The sequence below is a fragment of the Silene latifolia genome, chromosome Y (genome assembly GCF_048544455.1).
Source record: "Silene latifolia isolate original U9 population chromosome Y, ASM4854445v1, whole genome shotgun sequence".
Classification (NCBI taxonomy): Eukaryota; Viridiplantae; Streptophyta; class Magnoliopsida; order Caryophyllales; family Caryophyllaceae; genus Silene; species Silene latifolia.
The window spans coordinates 437707203-437726463 of record NC_133538.1 but is presented as its reverse complement, the minus strand read 5'-3'; the positions used below and the strand labels follow the sequence as shown (position 1 = coordinate 437726463).

General features: G+C 40.8%; 2 protein-coding genes across 2 annotated transcripts; both read left to right on the top strand.

Annotated features, from left to right (window-relative positions):
* The first annotated feature begins 375 nt into the window (after positions 1 to 375).
* Positions 376 to 10011, top strand: LOC141632639 (uncharacterized). The gene is made up of 3 exons (XM_074445167.1): positions 376 to 484; positions 636 to 840; positions 9738 to 10011. Exons 1-3 carry the CDS (start codon positions 376 to 378, stop codon positions 10009 to 10011), a joined length of 588 nt encoding a protein of 195 aa, XP_074301268.1.
* A 75-nt stretch (positions 10012 to 10086) lies between these two features.
* On the top strand, positions 10087 to 11299 carry LOC141632638 (uncharacterized). The gene is made up of 3 exons (XM_074445166.1): positions 10087 to 10178; positions 10371 to 10472; positions 10801 to 11299. Exons 1-3 carry the CDS (start codon positions 10087 to 10089, stop codon positions 11297 to 11299), a joined length of 693 nt encoding a protein of 230 aa, XP_074301267.1.
* Positions 11300 to 19261: the final 7962 nt, after the last annotated feature.

Genomic DNA, 19261 nt, shown 5'->3' with positions numbered 1-19261 from the left:
CATGAGGCTGAATCCGTAGAAGTGTGCTTTCGGGGTCACCTCTGGCAAACTATTGGGTCATATCATTAGCCACCGTGGCATCGAAGTAGACCCATCAAAGATAAAAGCCATTATGGAAATGCCCCATCTAGAGAACGAGAAAGAAATTCGAGGTTTCCTGAGAAAAGTTCAATACATAAGCCCTTTTGTCATGAAGTTGGCGATGATTTGCGAGCCGATCTTCAAGAAACTGAAGGTCGGAGAACATGTTATGTGGGATGACCAGTGTCAGGCCGCGTTCGATAAAATAAAGGATGTATTGTCTCCTCCACCAGTTTAAGCCCACCGGTAGTCGGGCTGCCGTTATCACTATATCTAACTGGTACGGATACAGCGATGGGGGCTATGTTAGCCCAAACAGTTGACAAAGAAGAAAGAGTTATTTACTACATCAGTAAAAAGTTCTTAGACTATGAAGTAAAGTATGCACCTCTTGAAAAGACGTGTTTGGCCCTAGTCTAGGCAACGAAGAATTTGAGACATTACATGCTTAGCTACAGTGTGAGTGTCTATGCCAAAATGGATCCAATCAAGTACTTGTTTGAAAAACCAGTGCTAAAATGGAAGAATGTCAAGTTGGACCCTCATGTTATCAGATTTTGATCTCAAATATGTATCTTTGAAAGTAATTAAGAGAAGGGCAGTTGCCGATTTCCTCGCCGACAGTCCAATCGGAGAAACAGAAGTCATGGACACTTGGTCATTTCCCTACGAAAACGTGGTACACGTTGAGAATGATATATGGGATTTGTATTTCGATGGAGCATCGAACTATATGGGATATGGAGTGGGAATTGTGGGGTAATATCCGTATAAGACCCTTTAAATTTAGGACAATAACGTTAATTTAACATGTGAAATATGGTCATAAACGAAATACAACAATAAAACGATAAAGATAAAGAATCAACCTCGGGTCCTTAGATGCACGGCGTAAAGAACAGAAATCAACAGAGATTTCCTCCTAATTGTTGCACCCAAGACCGTCTGAGACTATGCCCTTGTGCTAGAAATGCTTTCTAATTGACTTGCAATATTGAGAAAGCTCTTGTGAGGTTTTACGATGTGAGATCTAGAAATTTCAGAGAAGAATGCTCTGAAACCCTAATGTTTTGTCAAAATGATCGATTAGGTTAGAAAGGAGGAGAGGCTCTCCTTTTGTTCCTCCATTCGGCTAACCGTGAGCCCTCATGGGGAAGTGGGCTTCCACTTCCTCTTAATTTTAACTCGTGGTCCGGCTCGACAAATTGCTAAATGTATATGACGCGGTTTTTATTATAAATCGTCATCGGTTATCGGATATTAAAATATCAACTAATAACACGATTAGTTGAGTTATTAATACATGTCCGACAAAGACGATATTGTATAATTATATTCAATATACATTTAATTAAATATAAAATGCTTATATTCAATTTACGAATTAACTGCTTAATTCGCCTTAGCCATTATTATTTAATCCGTATTAAATAACATATCTCAACATCACATTTTGACTTATTATTAGTCAAATAACTCGGACTAACTGGTTAGTCAAAATTGGCATCTACATGACTGTATTTTCATACCGTCACATCTCTCAAACGTATCCTCTAGGTGTGAATTTTAGGGACCAGTTGATCACCGCCATCTGTATGACAATAACGTCAAACTTATCTAGCAAGCCAACCGTTATTGATAAACGTGGATCAACTGATAATAATACCAAAAGTATGCCCTTTGATCCTTTTAGAGATTTATAAGTCCTTGCACTAACTGTTAAGGACACCAACCCCAACAAGCTCCCACTTGTCCGTACAAGTGTATGTGCAATGACGTTATCCGCACTAACTGGAGGACACAAGCTCCAACAAACTCCCACTTGTCCGTACAAGTGTATGTGCGATAACCGATTCTCATATTCATTTAAAATTTCTCCCACTCAATGTAAAACAATTTGCAGATCCGGATCCGCAAAGGTCGTATTTTACAATCGATCTGTATCAAGAGTGGTTTCCCCGACTAGAGAGTAACTTAACCGATAAAACGAATCAGATCCGAGCATGGCCATGCATTTCGATTCTGACTCCTCGAGTGGCCCTGAGAAATATCGAGTACCTGATAAAGGCTGAATATTTCCTTCAACTCGAACTCCTTCCGATCTAAGCACAGCATGAAATGACCCAGAAAAAATCTACTTGGCCCCCTGTTACGGATGACCGTGAGAAAGAAACCAAAGTCACCCAAAATCTGCCTTAGTCTCAAGAGACAGTCGATAGTCAAAAGAATCGACTCTTAGGATCACCATGGAAGTCCTATCCACGACCGGGCACCGAATGTTATAAAACATTTAGGACTCCACGTCGATGTCACAATTGTGTCCTACGAAATATCCGTATAAATCGCCTCTGTGATTGGTCAGTCAACCGGTTGACTTATGGCTCGTTGAACCCACCATCAACCAACGTCACAAAATAATTGCCAGAGTTATCAGCTCATGTGGGCAATTAAGGACTAAAAAATATAATGTTCTTTCAGTTCACTTTGTGGTGTTCAAAAATTGTCGTACAATTCCACATGAAAAACAAAATATATAAATATCAAAACGATGATGTCGTATAGAGTACAAAAGGGAATGAATCTAATCCATAAAAGAGTACTACAACTTAGGAACACGTTTAATTCCCATGGAATAAACGTGCCCTTCATGCTTATCTTGTCGTAATGCTTTAGTGAGAGGATCTGCTATGTTATCATCTGTAGCAATCTTTTCTATCACTACTTTCTTTTGCTCCACGTAATCTCGGATTAGATGAGCTTTCCGTTGTACATGTCTAGACTTGTTGCTAGACTTTGGCTCCTTAGCTTGGAAGATGGCACCACTATTGTCGCAATAGATGGTGATCGGGTCATTCGAACTAGGCACTACAGATAGTCCATGTAAGAATTGACGCATCCATATCGCTTCCTTTGTAGCTTCAGACGCGGCATAGTACTCGGACTCAGTCGTAGAATCTGCTGTAACAGTTTGTTTGGAACTCTTCCAGCTGACTGCAGCGCCATTAAGAGTAAATACGAATCCAGACTGAGATTTCGAGTCATCTCGATCCGTTTGGAAGCTAGCATCTGCGTAACCGGTTGCGCATAGCTTTCGAGGGCCTCCATAAGTCAATGCCCAATCTTTAGTCCTCCGTAGGTACTTAAGAATGTTCTTTGACCAGCCAATGTGATTCACCTGGATGCTGTTGGAATCGACTTGTCATACTCAATGCATATGCCACGTCCGGACGTGTGCATATCATGGCATACATGATTGATCCTATAGCCGAGGCATAAGGAATCCGTGCCATGCGCTCTTTCTCTTCCGGTGTCTCTGGTGCCTGAGACTTGCTCAAATGCACCCCTGGAGCCATAGGAAGAAACCCCTTCTTGGAGTTAGTCATGCTGAATCTCTCTAGGACTTTGTCTATGTAAGACTCCTGACTGAGAGATAACATCCGTCGTGATCTATCTCGATAGATACGGATGCCTAGAATTCTTTGTGCCTCTCCCAGATCTTTCATCTGGAAATGGTTTTTCAACCATACTTTCACCGAAGTTAAGAGAGGTATGTCATTCCCAATCAGGAGTATGTCATCGACATACAATATTAGAAAGACAATCTTGCTCCCACTCGACTTGATATAAAGACATGGTTCCTCGACCGATCGAGTAAATCCATTTTCTTTAATCACTTGGTCGAAGCGATGATTCCAACTCCGAGATGCTTGCTTAAGTCCATAAATGGAACGCTTAAGTTTGCATACTTTCTTAGGATGTTGTGGATCGATGAAACCTTCGGGTTGTACCATGTACAACTCTTCCTCCAAAAAACCGTTTAAGAAGGCGGTTTTCACATCCATTTGCCAAATTTCATAGTCATGAAAAGCGGCAATCGCTAAGATAATCCGAATGGAACGCAACATGACTACGGGTGCGAAAATTTCATCGTAGTGCAAACCTGGCACTTGGGTGAAACCTTTAGCAACTAGTCGTGCTTTGTAGATATCTTGTTGACCTTCCACAGAATGCTTTATCTTGTAAAGCCATTTGCATTGAAGGGGACGAACCTTAGCAGGTAAGTCAACAAGATCCCATACGTTGTTCTCATACATAGAGTCCATCTCGGATTGCATGGCCTCAAGCCATAGCTTTGAGTCAGGACTAGTCATGGCACCTTTATAGGTTGCGGGTTCACTACTCGTTAAGAGTAGAACGTCATCTATGTCATGTTCCTCGACCATACCAATGTATCTGTCCGGAGGAATAGAGACTCTTCCCGACCTCCTAGGTTCCTCAGGAATGTTACCCGCAGCCGGGATTGAAGGAATAGGTTCCTCCAATAGTTGCTCGGTACTTGGTTCTGGAATCTCCGACAGTTCGAAGGTTCTATCACTCTTTGCATTCTCGAGAAATTCCTTCTCTAAGAATGTCGCACTAGCCGCAACAAAAACACGTTGTTCGGTTGGCGAATAAAAGTAATGACCAAGCGTTCCTTTAGGATAACCTATAAAGTACGTCTTGACTGATCGCGGGCCGAGCTTATCCTCGTGTCTCCACTTGACATAAGCCTCGCAGCCCCAAACCCGTATAAAGGACAAGTTAGGGACCGTTCCCTTCCATAGTTCATATGGAATCTTGTCATGACTTTAGACGGACTTGGTTAAGTATTAGAAGCGGTGACGAAGAGCATAACCCCATAATGAATCGGGTAATATCGTGTGACTCATCATGGATCGAACCATATCAAGTAGTGTTCGATTTCTCCGTTCGGACACACCATTCGGTGAGGTGTTCGGTGGAGTTAAGCGTAAGGCAATCCCACAGTCCTTTAGGTGTTGATCAAACTCGTGAGAAAGATACTCGCCACCACGATCTGAACGTAGTGTTTTAATCTTTCTACCTAATAGGTTCTGTACCCTATTTTGGTATTCCTTGAATTTCTCAAAGGATTCACTTTTGTGTTTCATTAAGTAGACATAGCCATATCTACTTAAATCATCCGTGAAAGTGATGAAATACCTATAGCCTTCTCGTGCGGTGATTGACATAGGTCCACATACATCCGTGTGTATGAGTCCTAATAGGTCACAGCCGCGCATTCCAACACCTTTGAAGGAAATCCGAGTCATCTTACCGATGAGACATGATTCACACGTGCCAAATGATTGAAAATCAAAGGCCGAGATAGCTCCATTTTTGATGAGCAGTTTTACGCGTTTCTCATTAATGTGTCCCATACGGCAGTGCCATAGATACGTTTGATCTTTGTCACCAACCTTTAACTTTTTATTCATTACGTGTAATATTTCGGTGGTCTGATCTAAAACATAAATTCCGTTCATGGAGACTGCCTTGCCATAAATCATATCGTGTAAAGAGAAAATGCAAGTATTATTCTCTATTACAAATGAAAAACTAAGTTTGTCAAGTGCAAAACGAAATAATGTTTTTCGAAAGACTAGGTACATAATAGCGTCATATAATGACAACTCAAATCCGCTAGGAAAGCTGGATCACATATGTCCCCTTTGAGATGGCAGCCACTCTTGCTCCATTCCCAACACGCAGTTCCACCTCACCCTTTACGAGGGGTTCGATGTTTCGGAGCCCCTGCACATGATTACACAGATGAGAACCACAACCGGTATCAAGTACCCAAGTTCCGTAACTTGCGTGGTTAATCTCAATCATATGAATAAAAGTAGAAGAGGATGAAGACATACCAACAGGTTTAACACGACCTGCCTTTAAGTCCTCATGATAAACAGGACATGTACGCCTCCAATGCCCAGTCTTGTGGCAATGATGGCATTCCATGTTTTCATTCTTGCTCTTTGTCGTGCCCGATGAGGTGCTCGACTCACCAGGCCCACTCTTACCCGAACCCGACTTCTTGAACTTCGGTTTACCTCGCTAGGTTTGCCGAGCTTTGCCCTTACCTTTCCCCTTGTTTGTCACAACGAGAACATCCTGTTTCAAGCTCCCACTAAACTTCATATCCTTCTCGGTCTGTACGAGAAGGGAATGCAGTTCGTGGGGGGTTTTCTTCAAATCATTCATATAGTAATTCGCTCTAAATTGCGAAAAACCATCGTGGAGTGAATGAAGCATGCGGTCGATAACAATGTTCTCGCTGATGTTACAATCAAAGGTCTCGACTTCTCGACATTCTCAATCATCGAGAATGTGTGGGCTAATGAGGTTGGCCCTTTCGAGTCTCGCATCAAAGAAGCGAGTGGTATGCTCATAGGTCACGATTCTCGGTGCTTTCGAGAATTCCTTAGTGAGCGTGGTGAAAATCTTGTTTGCACCATGGGCTATGAAGCGTTTCTGCAAATTGGGTTCCATTGCAAAAATGAGTACGTTTTTAATCGCACCGCTTCCATACGTAAATCATTAAACTTGGTGATTTCAAAGACTCTAGCCGTGGGACCTGGGTTTGCCGGGATGGGCTCTAATAGATATTTGAGCTTCCCGTCAGCAGCAGCAGCATTCCGTAATGCCGCCTCCCAGTCCGCGAAGTTTGATCCATCATTCTTTAGTCGAGTAGACTGATTCATCTGATTCATGAAGATCCGAAGCCAGGATTCACGGTCCAATGTGGCACTTGGCATTGGGTTATCAGTAGAACCAACCATTTGTTATTAGCAGTTTAAAAGTTCGTGATCTACACTGAAAAAGAAAGAAAAACAAAAAAGAAATAAGAAACTCATCGAGGTGATTTAAGTCTATTTTAAAATTCATTTTAACGTGTAGACTCTCGCACTTGCATAATTGATCTCCCTCAAGAATGATACAAGTGATCCCAAGACTCAATTTCTGTAAATTGATAAGCCAACTGTTTAGCTAATTCTTCCGTAAGAACTCTTGGTCGATAGATTTCCGTAAATCCTATCTATAGTCCACCATAGTCACAGGATCGTACGAGTGACCATAGTGTTGAGATAAAATAGGTCAATCGGTTCCAACTTACCCGACGTAGAAGGGGTCATATTATGCCTACCGACGAAGAAGGGACTCATTGGAGTTTGACCTATAAAGACCGTTCTCAATTTTTGTTTATACGAGGAAGATCCCATCAACTAAATTATAATTCATATTAAGTGAACGAATAACTAGCGTCTGCGTGAATGAATTAATTTGGGTGATGGCTTAAAAATCGTGTGACATGAGAATGTCAAAGAAAACTAACTCGTGACCTCTAAATGTGTCAGTTTTCATGCAATAATTAGGTGGTTTGGTTTTTAGGCGGAATATGATGCATATTATCGTTACGAAAAAATAAATAAAAGAATGCAATACGTAAATAAAAATTCCTAGTGTGGCCTATCCTAATAAAAAGAACATAAAACAACTTTGGAATCCACCGTTGGACCCGAGAAGCTTGTCTTGATGTTCCATCTTGATCCATGTAGCGGGAGTGAGCATCCGGTCTCCATCCTTGGTCTTCTCAAAAATTACAATTTAAAATTACAAATATAAACCTATTTATATTCTAATTAAAACTGTAATTACAAGTGAAAAATCCAAAACGGAGATACGAGATCTCAAAATACAACCAAGACCGTGTTCCATCATTACGGTAACACGTTCTACTAAGGCCACGCTAAGTTACAACTGATTGTAAAAATAAATACGTAATAAAAAGGCATTCAAAAGCATTCAAAATTAACGATAAATAAATGCATCAACTAAAAACAAATTCATTCGTGACATAATTCCGTAATTATGTTAAATTTATCCAAACCACCTTTTAATGATTAAAATTCATGTGATAAAACCGCTTCTATCAATTTAATTTTAATCTAATACAGATCCGATTACTTTAAATACGCTTTAAAATAACTTAATGGTATGTGTGTGAACCGTTTCACAATCATAGCGAGTGTACAATATCCGTATAAAGTACATATTAAGGCCAAAAGAAAATTTAAAGCAAAAAGAATAAATTTTCAAAGCTGCCAGAACAAAAATCCCTCGATCCAGGAACATTAGTGCTCGATCGAGGAACAAAAAAACTCGATCGATGAACCGCAAGTCGATCGAGAGGATTGCCAAACAGAAAGTGCTCGATCGACTAAGCGGTGGTCGATCGAGTACTTTTATCAACAAATCGCTTTCGATCGAGTACGAGGACATCTCGATCGAGAGGAGGGTTTTGAAAGGGTCGATCGAGTACAACAAGGACTCGATCGAGCAAAAACAAGACAGAAAAACCACTCGATCGATTAAAAACTTGCTCGATCGAGTACAAAAATTTCTGGAAATGCAAAACCCTCGTGAAACAGTTTGTCAAAACAAAACTTATTGCAATTATGATCAAAACCTTTGTAAAATTAAATCAACAAATTGCAAAACATTAACATATTGCTATAATGATCGAGTAAAATAACAATATGCAACGGACAATAACCGTATTAGCCGTGTAAACACAAAAACGCAACAGCCCAAAAAATTTTCTGCCGTGAGAAAAAGGCTGATGCCGCACGGTTTTTAAGACAAAAATAAGATCGTTTCAAATCGATTTATGAAAAATCACAATGAAAATTTACGTGGCCTCGCTCTGATACCACTTGTGGGGTAATATCCGTATAAGACCCTTTAAATTTAGGACTATAACGTAAATTTAACATGTGAAATATGGTCATAAACGAAATACAACAATAAAACGATAAAGATAAAGAATCAACCTCGGGTCCTTTGATGCACGGCGTAAAGAACAGAAATCAACAGAGATTTCCTCCTAATTGTTGCACCCAAGACCGTCTGAGACTATGCCCTTATGCTAGAAATGCTTTCTAATTGACTTGCAATATTGAGAAAGCTCTTGTGAGGTTTTACGATGTGAGATCTAGAAATTTCAGAGAAGAATGCTCTGAAACCCTAATGTTTTGTCAAAATGATCGATTAGGTTAGAAAGGAGGAGAGGCTCTCCTTTTGTTCCTCCATTCGGCCAACCGTGAGCCCTCATGGGGAAGTGGGCTTCCACTTCCTCTTAATTTTAAGTCGTGGTCCGGCTCGACAAATTGCTAAATGTATATGACGCGGTTTTTATTATAAATCGTCATCGGTTATCGGATATTAAAATATCAACTAATAACACGATTAGTTGAGTTATTAATACATGTCCGACAAAGACGATATTGTATAATTATATTCAATATACATTTAATTAAATATAAAATGCTTATATTCAATTTACGAATTAACTGCTTAATTCGCCTTAGCCATTATTATTTAATCCGTATTAAATAACATATCTCAACATCACATTTTGACTTATTATTAGTCAAATAACTCGGACTAACTGGTTAGTCAAAATTGGCATCTACATGACTGTATTTTCATACCGTCACATCTCTCAAACGTATCCTCTAGGTGTGACTTTTAGGGACCAGTTGATCACCGCCATCTGTATGACAATAACGTCAAACTTATCTAGCAAGCCAACCGTTATTGATAAACGTGGATCAACTGATAATAATACCAAAAGTATGCCCTTTGATCCTTTTAGAGATTTATAAGTCCTTGCACTAACTGTTAAGGACACCAACCCCAACAGGAATTCTCCTCATCTCGCCAATAGGTGAACACGTGCCCGTGTCCATCAAACTAGATTTCAATGTCACAAACAACGCCACTGAATATGAAGCATGTTTGCTTGGTTTACGCAGTACTCTAGACTTGGGTGTGAAGAAGTTGTTAGTATATGGAGACTCGTCCTTTGTGATCAATCAAGTGGGTGGGTCATGGAAAATTAAAAGCCGATGTTTGGCCCTATATCAAACCAGGATCGAAGAATTGGAAAAGTACTTCGAGGATATTCGATATGTTCGCCTCCCGAGAGAAGAAAATCAGCTTGCAGATGCGTTATCCAAGCTAGCTGTCTTGATCAACATTCCTGACCACGTAGACAATATGCCAATATGTGTCGAACGAAGATCGTAACCTGCCTATGTGAACGCAATCGATGATGCCGAGGAAGGTGAAACTGAACCCTGGTACACAACCATTTTGAAATTCATGGAAATAGGAGAGTATCCTCCCGACCTTGCAATGCGTGGGAAACGCGCTCTACAAATGTTATCCGCCCAGTTCATTAAGACCGATGACGGGTAATTGTACAAGAAGACGGCTCAAGGTGTTTTGTTATGATGCATCGATGAACCGACAGCTGAAAAGGTTATGGAGGAAGTCCATGACGGTGAATGTGGGCCACACATGAATACCCATATGTTAGTCTGTAAGATCATAATGCATGGTTACTATTGGACAACGATGGAAACAGATTGTTGCAAATATTTCAGGCACTGTCACAATTGTCATATATTCGCAAATGTGCAGCATGTGGCACCTTCTATGTTATACACCATGGCGTCACCCTGGCCATTTTCGACATCATTGGAAAGGTAAACCCATCAGGAACTGGAGGGCATTGTTTTATCCTTGTTGCAATTGACTACTTCACGAAGTGGGTAGAGGCTAAGTCTTACAAAGTGCTAAAAGCGAAGTAAGTAGCACAATTCATTCAGAATGACGTCGTTTGTCGGTACGGAGTACCACATGAGTTCATCAACGATCACGGGAAATATTTCCAAGCCGAGACTGCGGTTATACTTGAAAAGTATAAAATCAAACATCACAAGTCATCACCATACCGACCACAGACGAACGGTACGGTAGAGGCTGCTAATTAAATAGTTACAATCATTTTAAGGAAGATGTCTGACACTATAGGGAGTGGCTAGAAAAGATACCCTTCGCATTATGGGGGTATAGAACTTCGATCAGAACAACTACGGGAGCAACCCCGTATTACTTGGTATATGGAATGGAAGTGGTTCAACCAGTTGAGCTGGAAGTACCATCCCTAAGAATCCTGCTAGAAAGCCAGGTTCCTAAAGCAGATTGGGTTCAAGCAAGATATGATTCACTAGTCATGCTCGATGAGCGGCGTTTGAACGCATTGTACCATGTCCAACTCTACCAGAAAAGGATAGAGAGAGCTTTCAACAAAAAGGTGAAACCAAGGGGAATTAGTGAGGGTGATCTGTTTCTCAAGTCGGTCAGAGCTTTGTTACCTATTGACCCGAGGGGTAAGTTTAAACTAAATTGGGCAGGCCCTTATTTGGTAAAGAAGATTTTGTCAGGAGGCGATGTTCCGTTAACAAATTTGGATGGGAATGACTTCACCAATCCTAAGAATTTGGACCAGCTGAAGAAATACTATCCTTAATGACCTCATTCTCAAATGTTGTGAAATAATTTTTGAAATGCAAATGTTTTTAGAATAAGTTGTGAATTTTTAGTCAACACTACATGAAATTTTTTATGTGAGAACTACGGACTCGGTTTGATTTTGTTGTAAAGCAGATACGTGGACAACTCTTAGTAAAGAGTACAACCGAAACATGTAAAACAAAAATGAAATTTTTGATGCAGAAACTGGGGATTTCTGATAAATAATAAGTTTTTATTTATTCTAAATTCCGGGCGAAGCCCGTTATAATATTTTTTTTTCCGGGCGAAGCCCATCACACACAACTAAAATGGAAAGCGCACAAAAAGTAATAGTAATATTACATAGTAATGTCGAACACTACGCTTTGCTACCCTCAGTTGGGCCGCACACCCATCACGACGAGACGAAGTCTCACCCATCATCACTCGGGATTTTTTCTTCGGAGATCATCAATTCGTCACGAGGGCCCTATCTGTCTTCCACACTAGGTCGAGGACCACGTCTTTCTGCAAGTGCCAACCCACTTTCATTCCTTGGACCTAACCTGTAATACCCCGTAATTTGATAAGTATTTATAAGAATAAATTATGTAATTCAAATAATTAATTAAAAGGCATTTATATTAATAATTGCAAATAAGACGATAATTAATAATAAAGTAATAAGTGAGTCGGGAATTGGATATTGGACCGTAAGATGGGTCGTGTATGGGTATGTTGGGCTCATACTACTCGAGTAGTATTGATATAATAATAATAGTATATAATACTACTACTACTACTACTGATACTACTACTACTACTACTACTACTACTAATAATAATAATAATAATAATAATAATAATAATAATAATAATAATAATAATAATAATAATAATAATAATAATAATAATAATAATAATAATAATAATAGTAATAATAGTAATAGTAATAATAGTAATAGTAATAATAGTAATAGTAATAATAATAATAGTAATAATAGTAATAATAGTAATAATAATAGTAATAATAGTAATAATAATAGTAATAATAATAATAACAATAGTAGTAATAATAATAATAGTAATAAAAAATAATAATAGTAATAATAATAATAGTAATAATAATAATAATAATGATAATAACAATAACAATAATAATAATAACAATAATAATAATAACAATAATAATAATAATAATAATAATAATAATAATAATAATAATAATAATAATAATAATAATAATAATAATAATAATAATAATAATAATAATAATAATAATAATAATAATAATAATAATAATAATAATAATAATAATAATAATAATAATAATAAGTGTAAATCGATGTTGGGGTTGAGCGGTTGGTTGGACTATCTCTTTGCTTGATCGTTTGCTTTCGTTGGGTTTTTTGTGAAATCTATCCCTCTCTAAGTGTCGTCTTGGGTTTGCTCGGGTTTTAAAAGGGGCTTTGGACGATGTGGGTGGCTCTCCTGGTGACCTCTCCTGCTGGATTCGTTTGATTGTGTTGCCCCTTTGTATACTTAAGACCTTTTCCTCGAGGAGTAATCTTGAGTGTAGGACCGCTGTCAGACGTCAGCGCCAGGAGGAGAGTATTGCCAGTGCTATTCTTGCTTGGGGTGTGCCTGGTGGCAGTTTGCAACTCGTGCGGGCGACTTTGGATGAGGTTCCCCCTTCCTTTCTTGTGGAGGAGGATCTTGATTTGAGCGAGCTTAACCTTCGGCAATGTCGGAGGAAGATTTGTGATGGTCATTATCTTCTTCTTTGTGCGAGTGCTTTCTTCATCGTGTATTGCCCCTTACTCGATGCCACTCTTGTGGCCTTGCGTTAAAGCATCCTGTCGCCCCGCCTCCTTATTTGCCTCCTTTGTGCAGGGATCATCATCCTCAGGTTGCCTCTTAAATCGTGGTTTTGGATATGATTCGAGCTTCCCACGCGGTACATCTTGTGGGCGGGATGGTTTTCGTGCCCAGCACCTTATGGATTGTTTGAGTGGCGCTGCTGTGGCTATCTCTGATGATTTTATCACTTCTATTACTAGAGTGGTTAATCTTTTTCTTAAGGGCCGGTGTCCTCTTCCTCTAGGTGAGTACATTGCCAGCGCCCCTCTCACGCCACTTGTTAAACCGGGTGGTGGGGTTCGTCCTATTGTTGTTGGCACGGTCTAGAGACGACTTGTCTCTAAGGTTGGTGCTTTTATGGTTGGTCCTTCTTTATCTTCTTATTTTGATGGACTTCAGTTTGGGGTGGGTGTGTCCGGTGGAGGAGAGGCTATCTTACATGCCTTGAACAGAAGCTCATTGAGGCTCGGGGTCTTTGAGGTGGGGGTTTCTATGTTCTTGGTTGATTTCGAGAATCGTTCAACCTTGTTGATCGTTTGACCATGCGGGAGGTCCGCCGTCGTTGCCGGCTCTCTCCCGTTGGGTGGAGTTTTGTTATTCCAGGCCGGCCCGCCTTTTTTATGGAGAGCACTTGCTTGTGGTCTTGTCGGGGTGTTCACGGAGGTGATCCGTTAGGCCCTTTGCTTTTCGCTTTGGTTTTGCATCCTTTAGTTTGCAAGATCGGGACACTTTTGACCTCACTTTGCAGGCGTGGTACTTAGATGATGGCACCATCGTGGGTGATACTTTGGAGGTGGGGAAGGTCTTGGATTTGATTTTGGCGGATGGCCCTCGGTTTAGATTGCATCTTAATGTCTCCAAGACGGAGGTCTTTTGGCCTGTTGAGGATCCTCGGAGTCGGCTTCCGGGGGTTTTCCCCCCTTCTATTTCTCGGCCATTTCGTGGTGTTACAGTTTTGGGTGGACCTGTCAGTGCTTGTTCTGATTTTAGCAGTGAGATTGTGGCGAAGAGAGTAACCAAGACCATTGAGCTAATGGATTTGGTTGCGAGGATTGAGGACCCGCAATGTGAGTTGCTTCTTCTTCGAGCTTGTACTGGTATTTCCAAGCTCTACTTCTCACTTCGTACTTGCTCTCTTAGTGATTTTGGGTCTGTCCATCTTCCTTTTGATGCCGCTCTTCGTTCCGACTTGGAACGTATTGTCACCGCGTCGGGGCGGGTTTTGGGATTGGCGGTGGCGCCTTGCTACATTCCCTTTTCACTTGGTGGTCTTGGTGTCTATGCGGCGGGAGATGTTTTATTTTATGCTTTTATTGCGTCCCGTTTGCGATGCCTTGTTTGTTTGAGGCTAAGCTCCTCGGCCCTTCTGGTATTGTAGCTGCTGGCCCTGCTTTTGATGATGCCGCGCAGGTGTTTTCTGCGATTACAGGATCTGGTATTTTAGGTAACCCTAGTGAAATTGCTGCCCCCAAACTTATGAAGAAATTGGCAGATATTTATTTCGCGATGGTTGCTGCTGCCTCAGAGTCTGTTTTCTCTTTGACACCACGCCAGCTTGCTTTATGGCAGTCTCAGCAGGGTTCTCACTCCTCTGATTGGTTACGTGCGGTTCCTATCTTGGGATTGGGTCAGACTATGAACGGGAGGACTTACCGTAGTGTGCTGGGGTATCGTGTGGGTGTTCCGTTATTCACGGTATCTAGGCCATGTCCGGCTTGCTCTCGGGTTTTTTCTTTGAGGATGTTTATGGGGACCACGCTGTTTCTTGTCTTTGGTCTTGTGGGCGTTAAACATCGGCATAACCTTGTCCGGGACACTCTTTTCGACATCTGCTATAGATCTGGTATTACTGCGGGAAAGGAGGTTGATATCGGTTTGGTTGATGGACATGGTGGCTCTCTTCGTCCTGGGGATTTATTGCTTTATTCTTGGGACAGGGGGCGTGATGTGTGCGTTGACTTGACAGGTTCTTCTCCTTTGACTCGGCGGGATGACGGATTTTGTGCCTGGCCGGGTTGTCGGCCGATCTTTGCTCGGCGAAAGTGTGCTAAGTATGGGGATTTGTGCGCGGTAGCGGGTTATGGTTTCCTTCCTTTCTCTTTCTCTTCACTTGGGGAGCTGGGTTCGGATGCTGTTGCCTTGCTCAAGCGGATCCGGAAATTCTCGGTATCTCAGGATGCGGGGGCTCGGGTGGCCGCTTACATTTTTACTAGACTTAGCTTTGCTGTTGCTAAGGGTGTGGGAGCCCAGATTGTCTCTCGGCTCCCCACCAATTTCATGTAAACTTTTATGAATCTTTTAATGAAAGCTGCACGCATCCTTCCATAAAAAAATAAAAAAAATAAAAAAAATAAAATAATAATAATAATAATAATAATATGGTAGTTTCCTAATATCTCTCTATAAGACCTACATTATCACTATAAATAGATGGCATGACCTAATAAGAAAGCTTATTTTCATCTAATGACATAATAATTCACATGAGAGAAAAGTGAAGGAAGAACTAGCTAGGAGATCGTCACAAGATAAATTTATAATCGTCTCATAACATACTCACCTTAAGACTAATATAACTCGTTAAATAGATAACCGTTGACTGACCCGAGACCATGACCTTGACCGTGGGACACCAGAGGTCGACCGAACCCACCGTTGACCACCATTGATCGACGGGAAAGGGGTGTTCGAAGGGTTTTTTCGAGGGTGGTTTGAAGGGTATGTATCATATGTTTAGACGGAATTAAAACCCTTATTTGGACTCGCCTTAACCTGGGTTGGCTAGGGTTGGTATCAGGGTGGTTAGTCGACCTTTTTGGGTGGAATAGGGTGGCCGGAGGTGGTGCTCGGTGCGGTTGCTGCCGGAAAGTCGTGATTGTTGTTATTCCTAATCGGTAGGTCTTCTTCGACTGGTCGTGACCATGACCGAGGGTAGGGTGCCGCATGTGGGACCACTGTGGGTCAGAGGAGACCACGGTGGTGGCCATAGGTGGCTGCTGGTGGTGATAAGAGGTTGAGTTATTGTTGTTGTGTCGAGAGTATTGTTATTTTGAGGTTGTCGTGGTGGTGTTGCTAGGGCAGGGTTGTAGTGGTCGTGTGGGGGCTGTGTTGCCTGTGTCAGGAGAGTGGCTGGGCAGTAGGTGGAGGCCACTGGTGGCCGTGAGGGTGGTTAAGGGTGAAGGTGTTGTTTATGTTATTGTTTGTGTCGGGTTTTGAGGGACTGTTTAGGGCGTGTGATTGAGGGTTGCAGAGGACGGTTTAGCTGGTGGTAGGAGGATGTCGGGATGCGTCGTGGTGCAGGCTAGTGGCGGTTGGCCGTGGTGGTGTCATTGGTAGTTGGTGGTGTCGGGAAAAGGCGGGTAGGGTTGAGTGGTTGACACCGTTTTGCCGTGTGTATGTGGGTTTGTTTTCACGTGTTTTGCCGTTGATGGTTTGGGTTGTTTTCACGTGTTCTTGGGTGTCGGGTATTGGGCATAACACGGTGGGTGTTACTGCCAGTTATGCATAGCGAGTAATCGTTACTGCCAAATGTGAATAGTAAGTAATACTAATGCCAGAGATAGTTGTGCATAGTAAGTAATTATTACTGCCAGGTGAGCATGGTACGCAAGTACTACTGCCAGTTGAGCATAGCACGGTGTTAAGGGGGTTGTGCTACTGCCAGTGATGTAAGTGAGTTATACGAATGAAGTGATGAGAATTTGAAGGATGTCTATTTTGATTGGATTATTATTGTTGTTTAGTTTATTCCTACTTAACCTCGTGTTTGACAGTGTATTCGTGAATACCTGTGATGAACCATAAATGGGGAGCAGATTTGCAAGTGCTTAAGATTAGCTGACTTGGGAGCTTATGGGATACGTGAGGACTCCGGCCAGTCTACCTAGAAGTCTAGGTCACATAGTTCTTTATTCACTTTATTTATTTTCGCTGCGAGTTGTAATTTATTTTATAATATTAAGGTTTAGTTTGGTTAAGATGTAATAAACATGTAATCGCTAAATTTTATTTAAAGTACTTTGGTTTGTTGTACTTTGTAATTCACTACCTCGGGAAACCGAGATGGTAACGCTCTCATTTACTTGGGATGTCTAGCTAAAGGCTCCTGAATAAATGGGGTATTACAAAGTGGTATCAGAGCAAAACGATCCTCAGGCCTAACTAATGAACCATAATGAATTTAGGATGAGTCTAATAAAATAAACCCCGGGTAGGAACTATTTGGTGCCCCTCTTAGTGCGGTTAAGAAGGCGCCTTTAATTCGTACCATGACCTTCTCAATTTTGAATCGGGAACCTTGAGAAAATACTTGAGAGTATGAGGTAGTTTTAATGAGGTATATTTTAGAGAATATTTGATATAAAGTTACTAACATTGTTACAGGGAAATATTACGGTAAGTATTGTGAATGATTGTTGGCTTGGCCATGAGATGAGAATTAATATTGTTTAATGGATGAAATAAGGATTTGATGATGAATTGTTTTGATTTTGAGCATGAAATTTATTGTGAATCGATATTTATAATGTGGTTGGATGTTTTGTGACAGTATCATTTCTAGTGATATGCGGTTATGTGAATCCCGAAACCATGTTATTTACAATATTATGAAATGATTAAACTTGTGATAGGAATGCTTTAGGATAGATGTTATTCGTGTGGGAAGTATGATGACCAAATTCTGTTGATACATGTATAGGAGGGTGTTAATGAGGGCTTATGACCTCGTAAAAAGGAACCTAGAGCTGAACCTTATTCTGTCATATTTTTATCTCTATTTGATCTAGCTGCCATTTGATCTCACTTTATCGTCTAAGGTTGAAATTTTTATGAGTGATAACCCAGTAAGTTAGCCTTCCAATGTCGATGTCTCATGTTTAAAAGTGTTACGGTTTGAGAGAAATAAATATTTTAATGGATAGTGGTCGGAATGTTCTTGTACAGTTAAGTTTTCGACAAACGATTTTGTAAATTTCTCATTTAATTTGTACTTAAAAGTTTCGTATAATTCCAACTCCACTGTGTAAGAGATTCATAGATGTTTTCAAATTGATAATGTAACACCCCCATACTCCAAGTGCCTTACCAGGACCACTCAGGTATGAAAACATTACCACTCGGTTACCCGAGGCAATGATAATCAAACAAAAAAAAAAAAAAATGTTTATTATAAATAATTTAGTGAATAGATACAATCCTCAAAACCAAACCAAAAGTACGATACATGATTTCAAACTGACTGTCTAACTGAAATGTAAATAAACTAAAGGCTACAGCGGAAGACTCCTATCATCATGTCGTGGCATCCCAGCTATCCCAGTACTCATCTCAATACCTGCTCAATATCTGCTCACCATCCCCGAATGGATCACCGCAGGTTTACAAAACAACACCGGGGTCAGTACTAATCACACAATCAACATGTATAACAATAATAAGATAAACAGACAACTTAACTGTCACACACACACACACACACACACACACAGCCAACCAATTCCCATCATCTCAATCCTGACTGTCCACTGGACCAGCCCTGCCAGTGGGGGACCGCAGCCGTACCCACCAAATCCCCGCTCCACATAGTGAGCGATAACCCTGTCCATTAATGTGCACATCCCCTTCCGTGGCGGGTTCCACGAAGGGCGAAACTAGGGCGTGAAGCCACTCCCGCAAGTGACCCCACTCAGCCGAGAACGCATCTCGAGAACCAATAAACAACAATCACAACCACAATCACAATACAATTATTATATCAAACATCCAATTACAATACATCAACCAATATCCCATTATGGGACTAATACCGAGTAGGAAATCCCGGAAAGCACAATGATCAGACGGTATCAACACTTTTGTATCAAAAAGCCTCTTCTACGAATCCTCCTCCTATCATATAACACATAGAGGCTACACATCACATACTACACACAAAACCCCAATCTCTAAATTAGGGTTTAACCAAATCAAGGGAAAAACAATAAAAGGGTACATAGATCTTACCCTCGACGCAAGGAACTCAACGATACGAATAACGACAAGAACCGACCGTCGAACTCGGGAATTGCTAAGAATGCGATTAGGAAGATGACTGGTTGCTTTCTCTCTTAAACAGGAT

Excerpts from the sequence above, each read along its gene's own strand:
- LOC141632639 (XM_074445167.1), top strand. The coding sequence starts at position 376 with ATGGGGGCTATGTTAGCCCAAACAGTTGACAAAGAAGAAAGAGTTATT. Across the intron at positions 485-635 it reads TGCACCTCTTGAAAAGACGT|ATTTTGATCTCAAATATGTA; the intron begins GTTTGGCCCTAG and ends TCATGTTATCAG. Across the intron at positions 841-9,737 it reads TATGGAGTGGGAATTGTGGG|TACTCTAGACTTGGGTGTGA; the intron begins GTAATATCCGTA and ends TGGTTTACGCAG.
- LOC141632638 (XM_074445166.1), top strand. The coding sequence starts at position 10,087 with ATGGAAATAGGAGAGTATCCTCCCGACCTTGCAATGCGTGGGAAACGC. Across the intron at positions 10,179-10,370 it reads TTCATTAAGACCGATGACGG|GCACTGTCACAATTGTCATA; the intron begins GTAATTGTACAA and ends CAAATATTTCAG. Across the intron at positions 10,473-10,800 it reads TTTTCGACATCATTGGAAAG|GGAGTGGCTAGAAAAGATAC; the intron begins GTAAACCCATCA and ends CTGACACTATAG.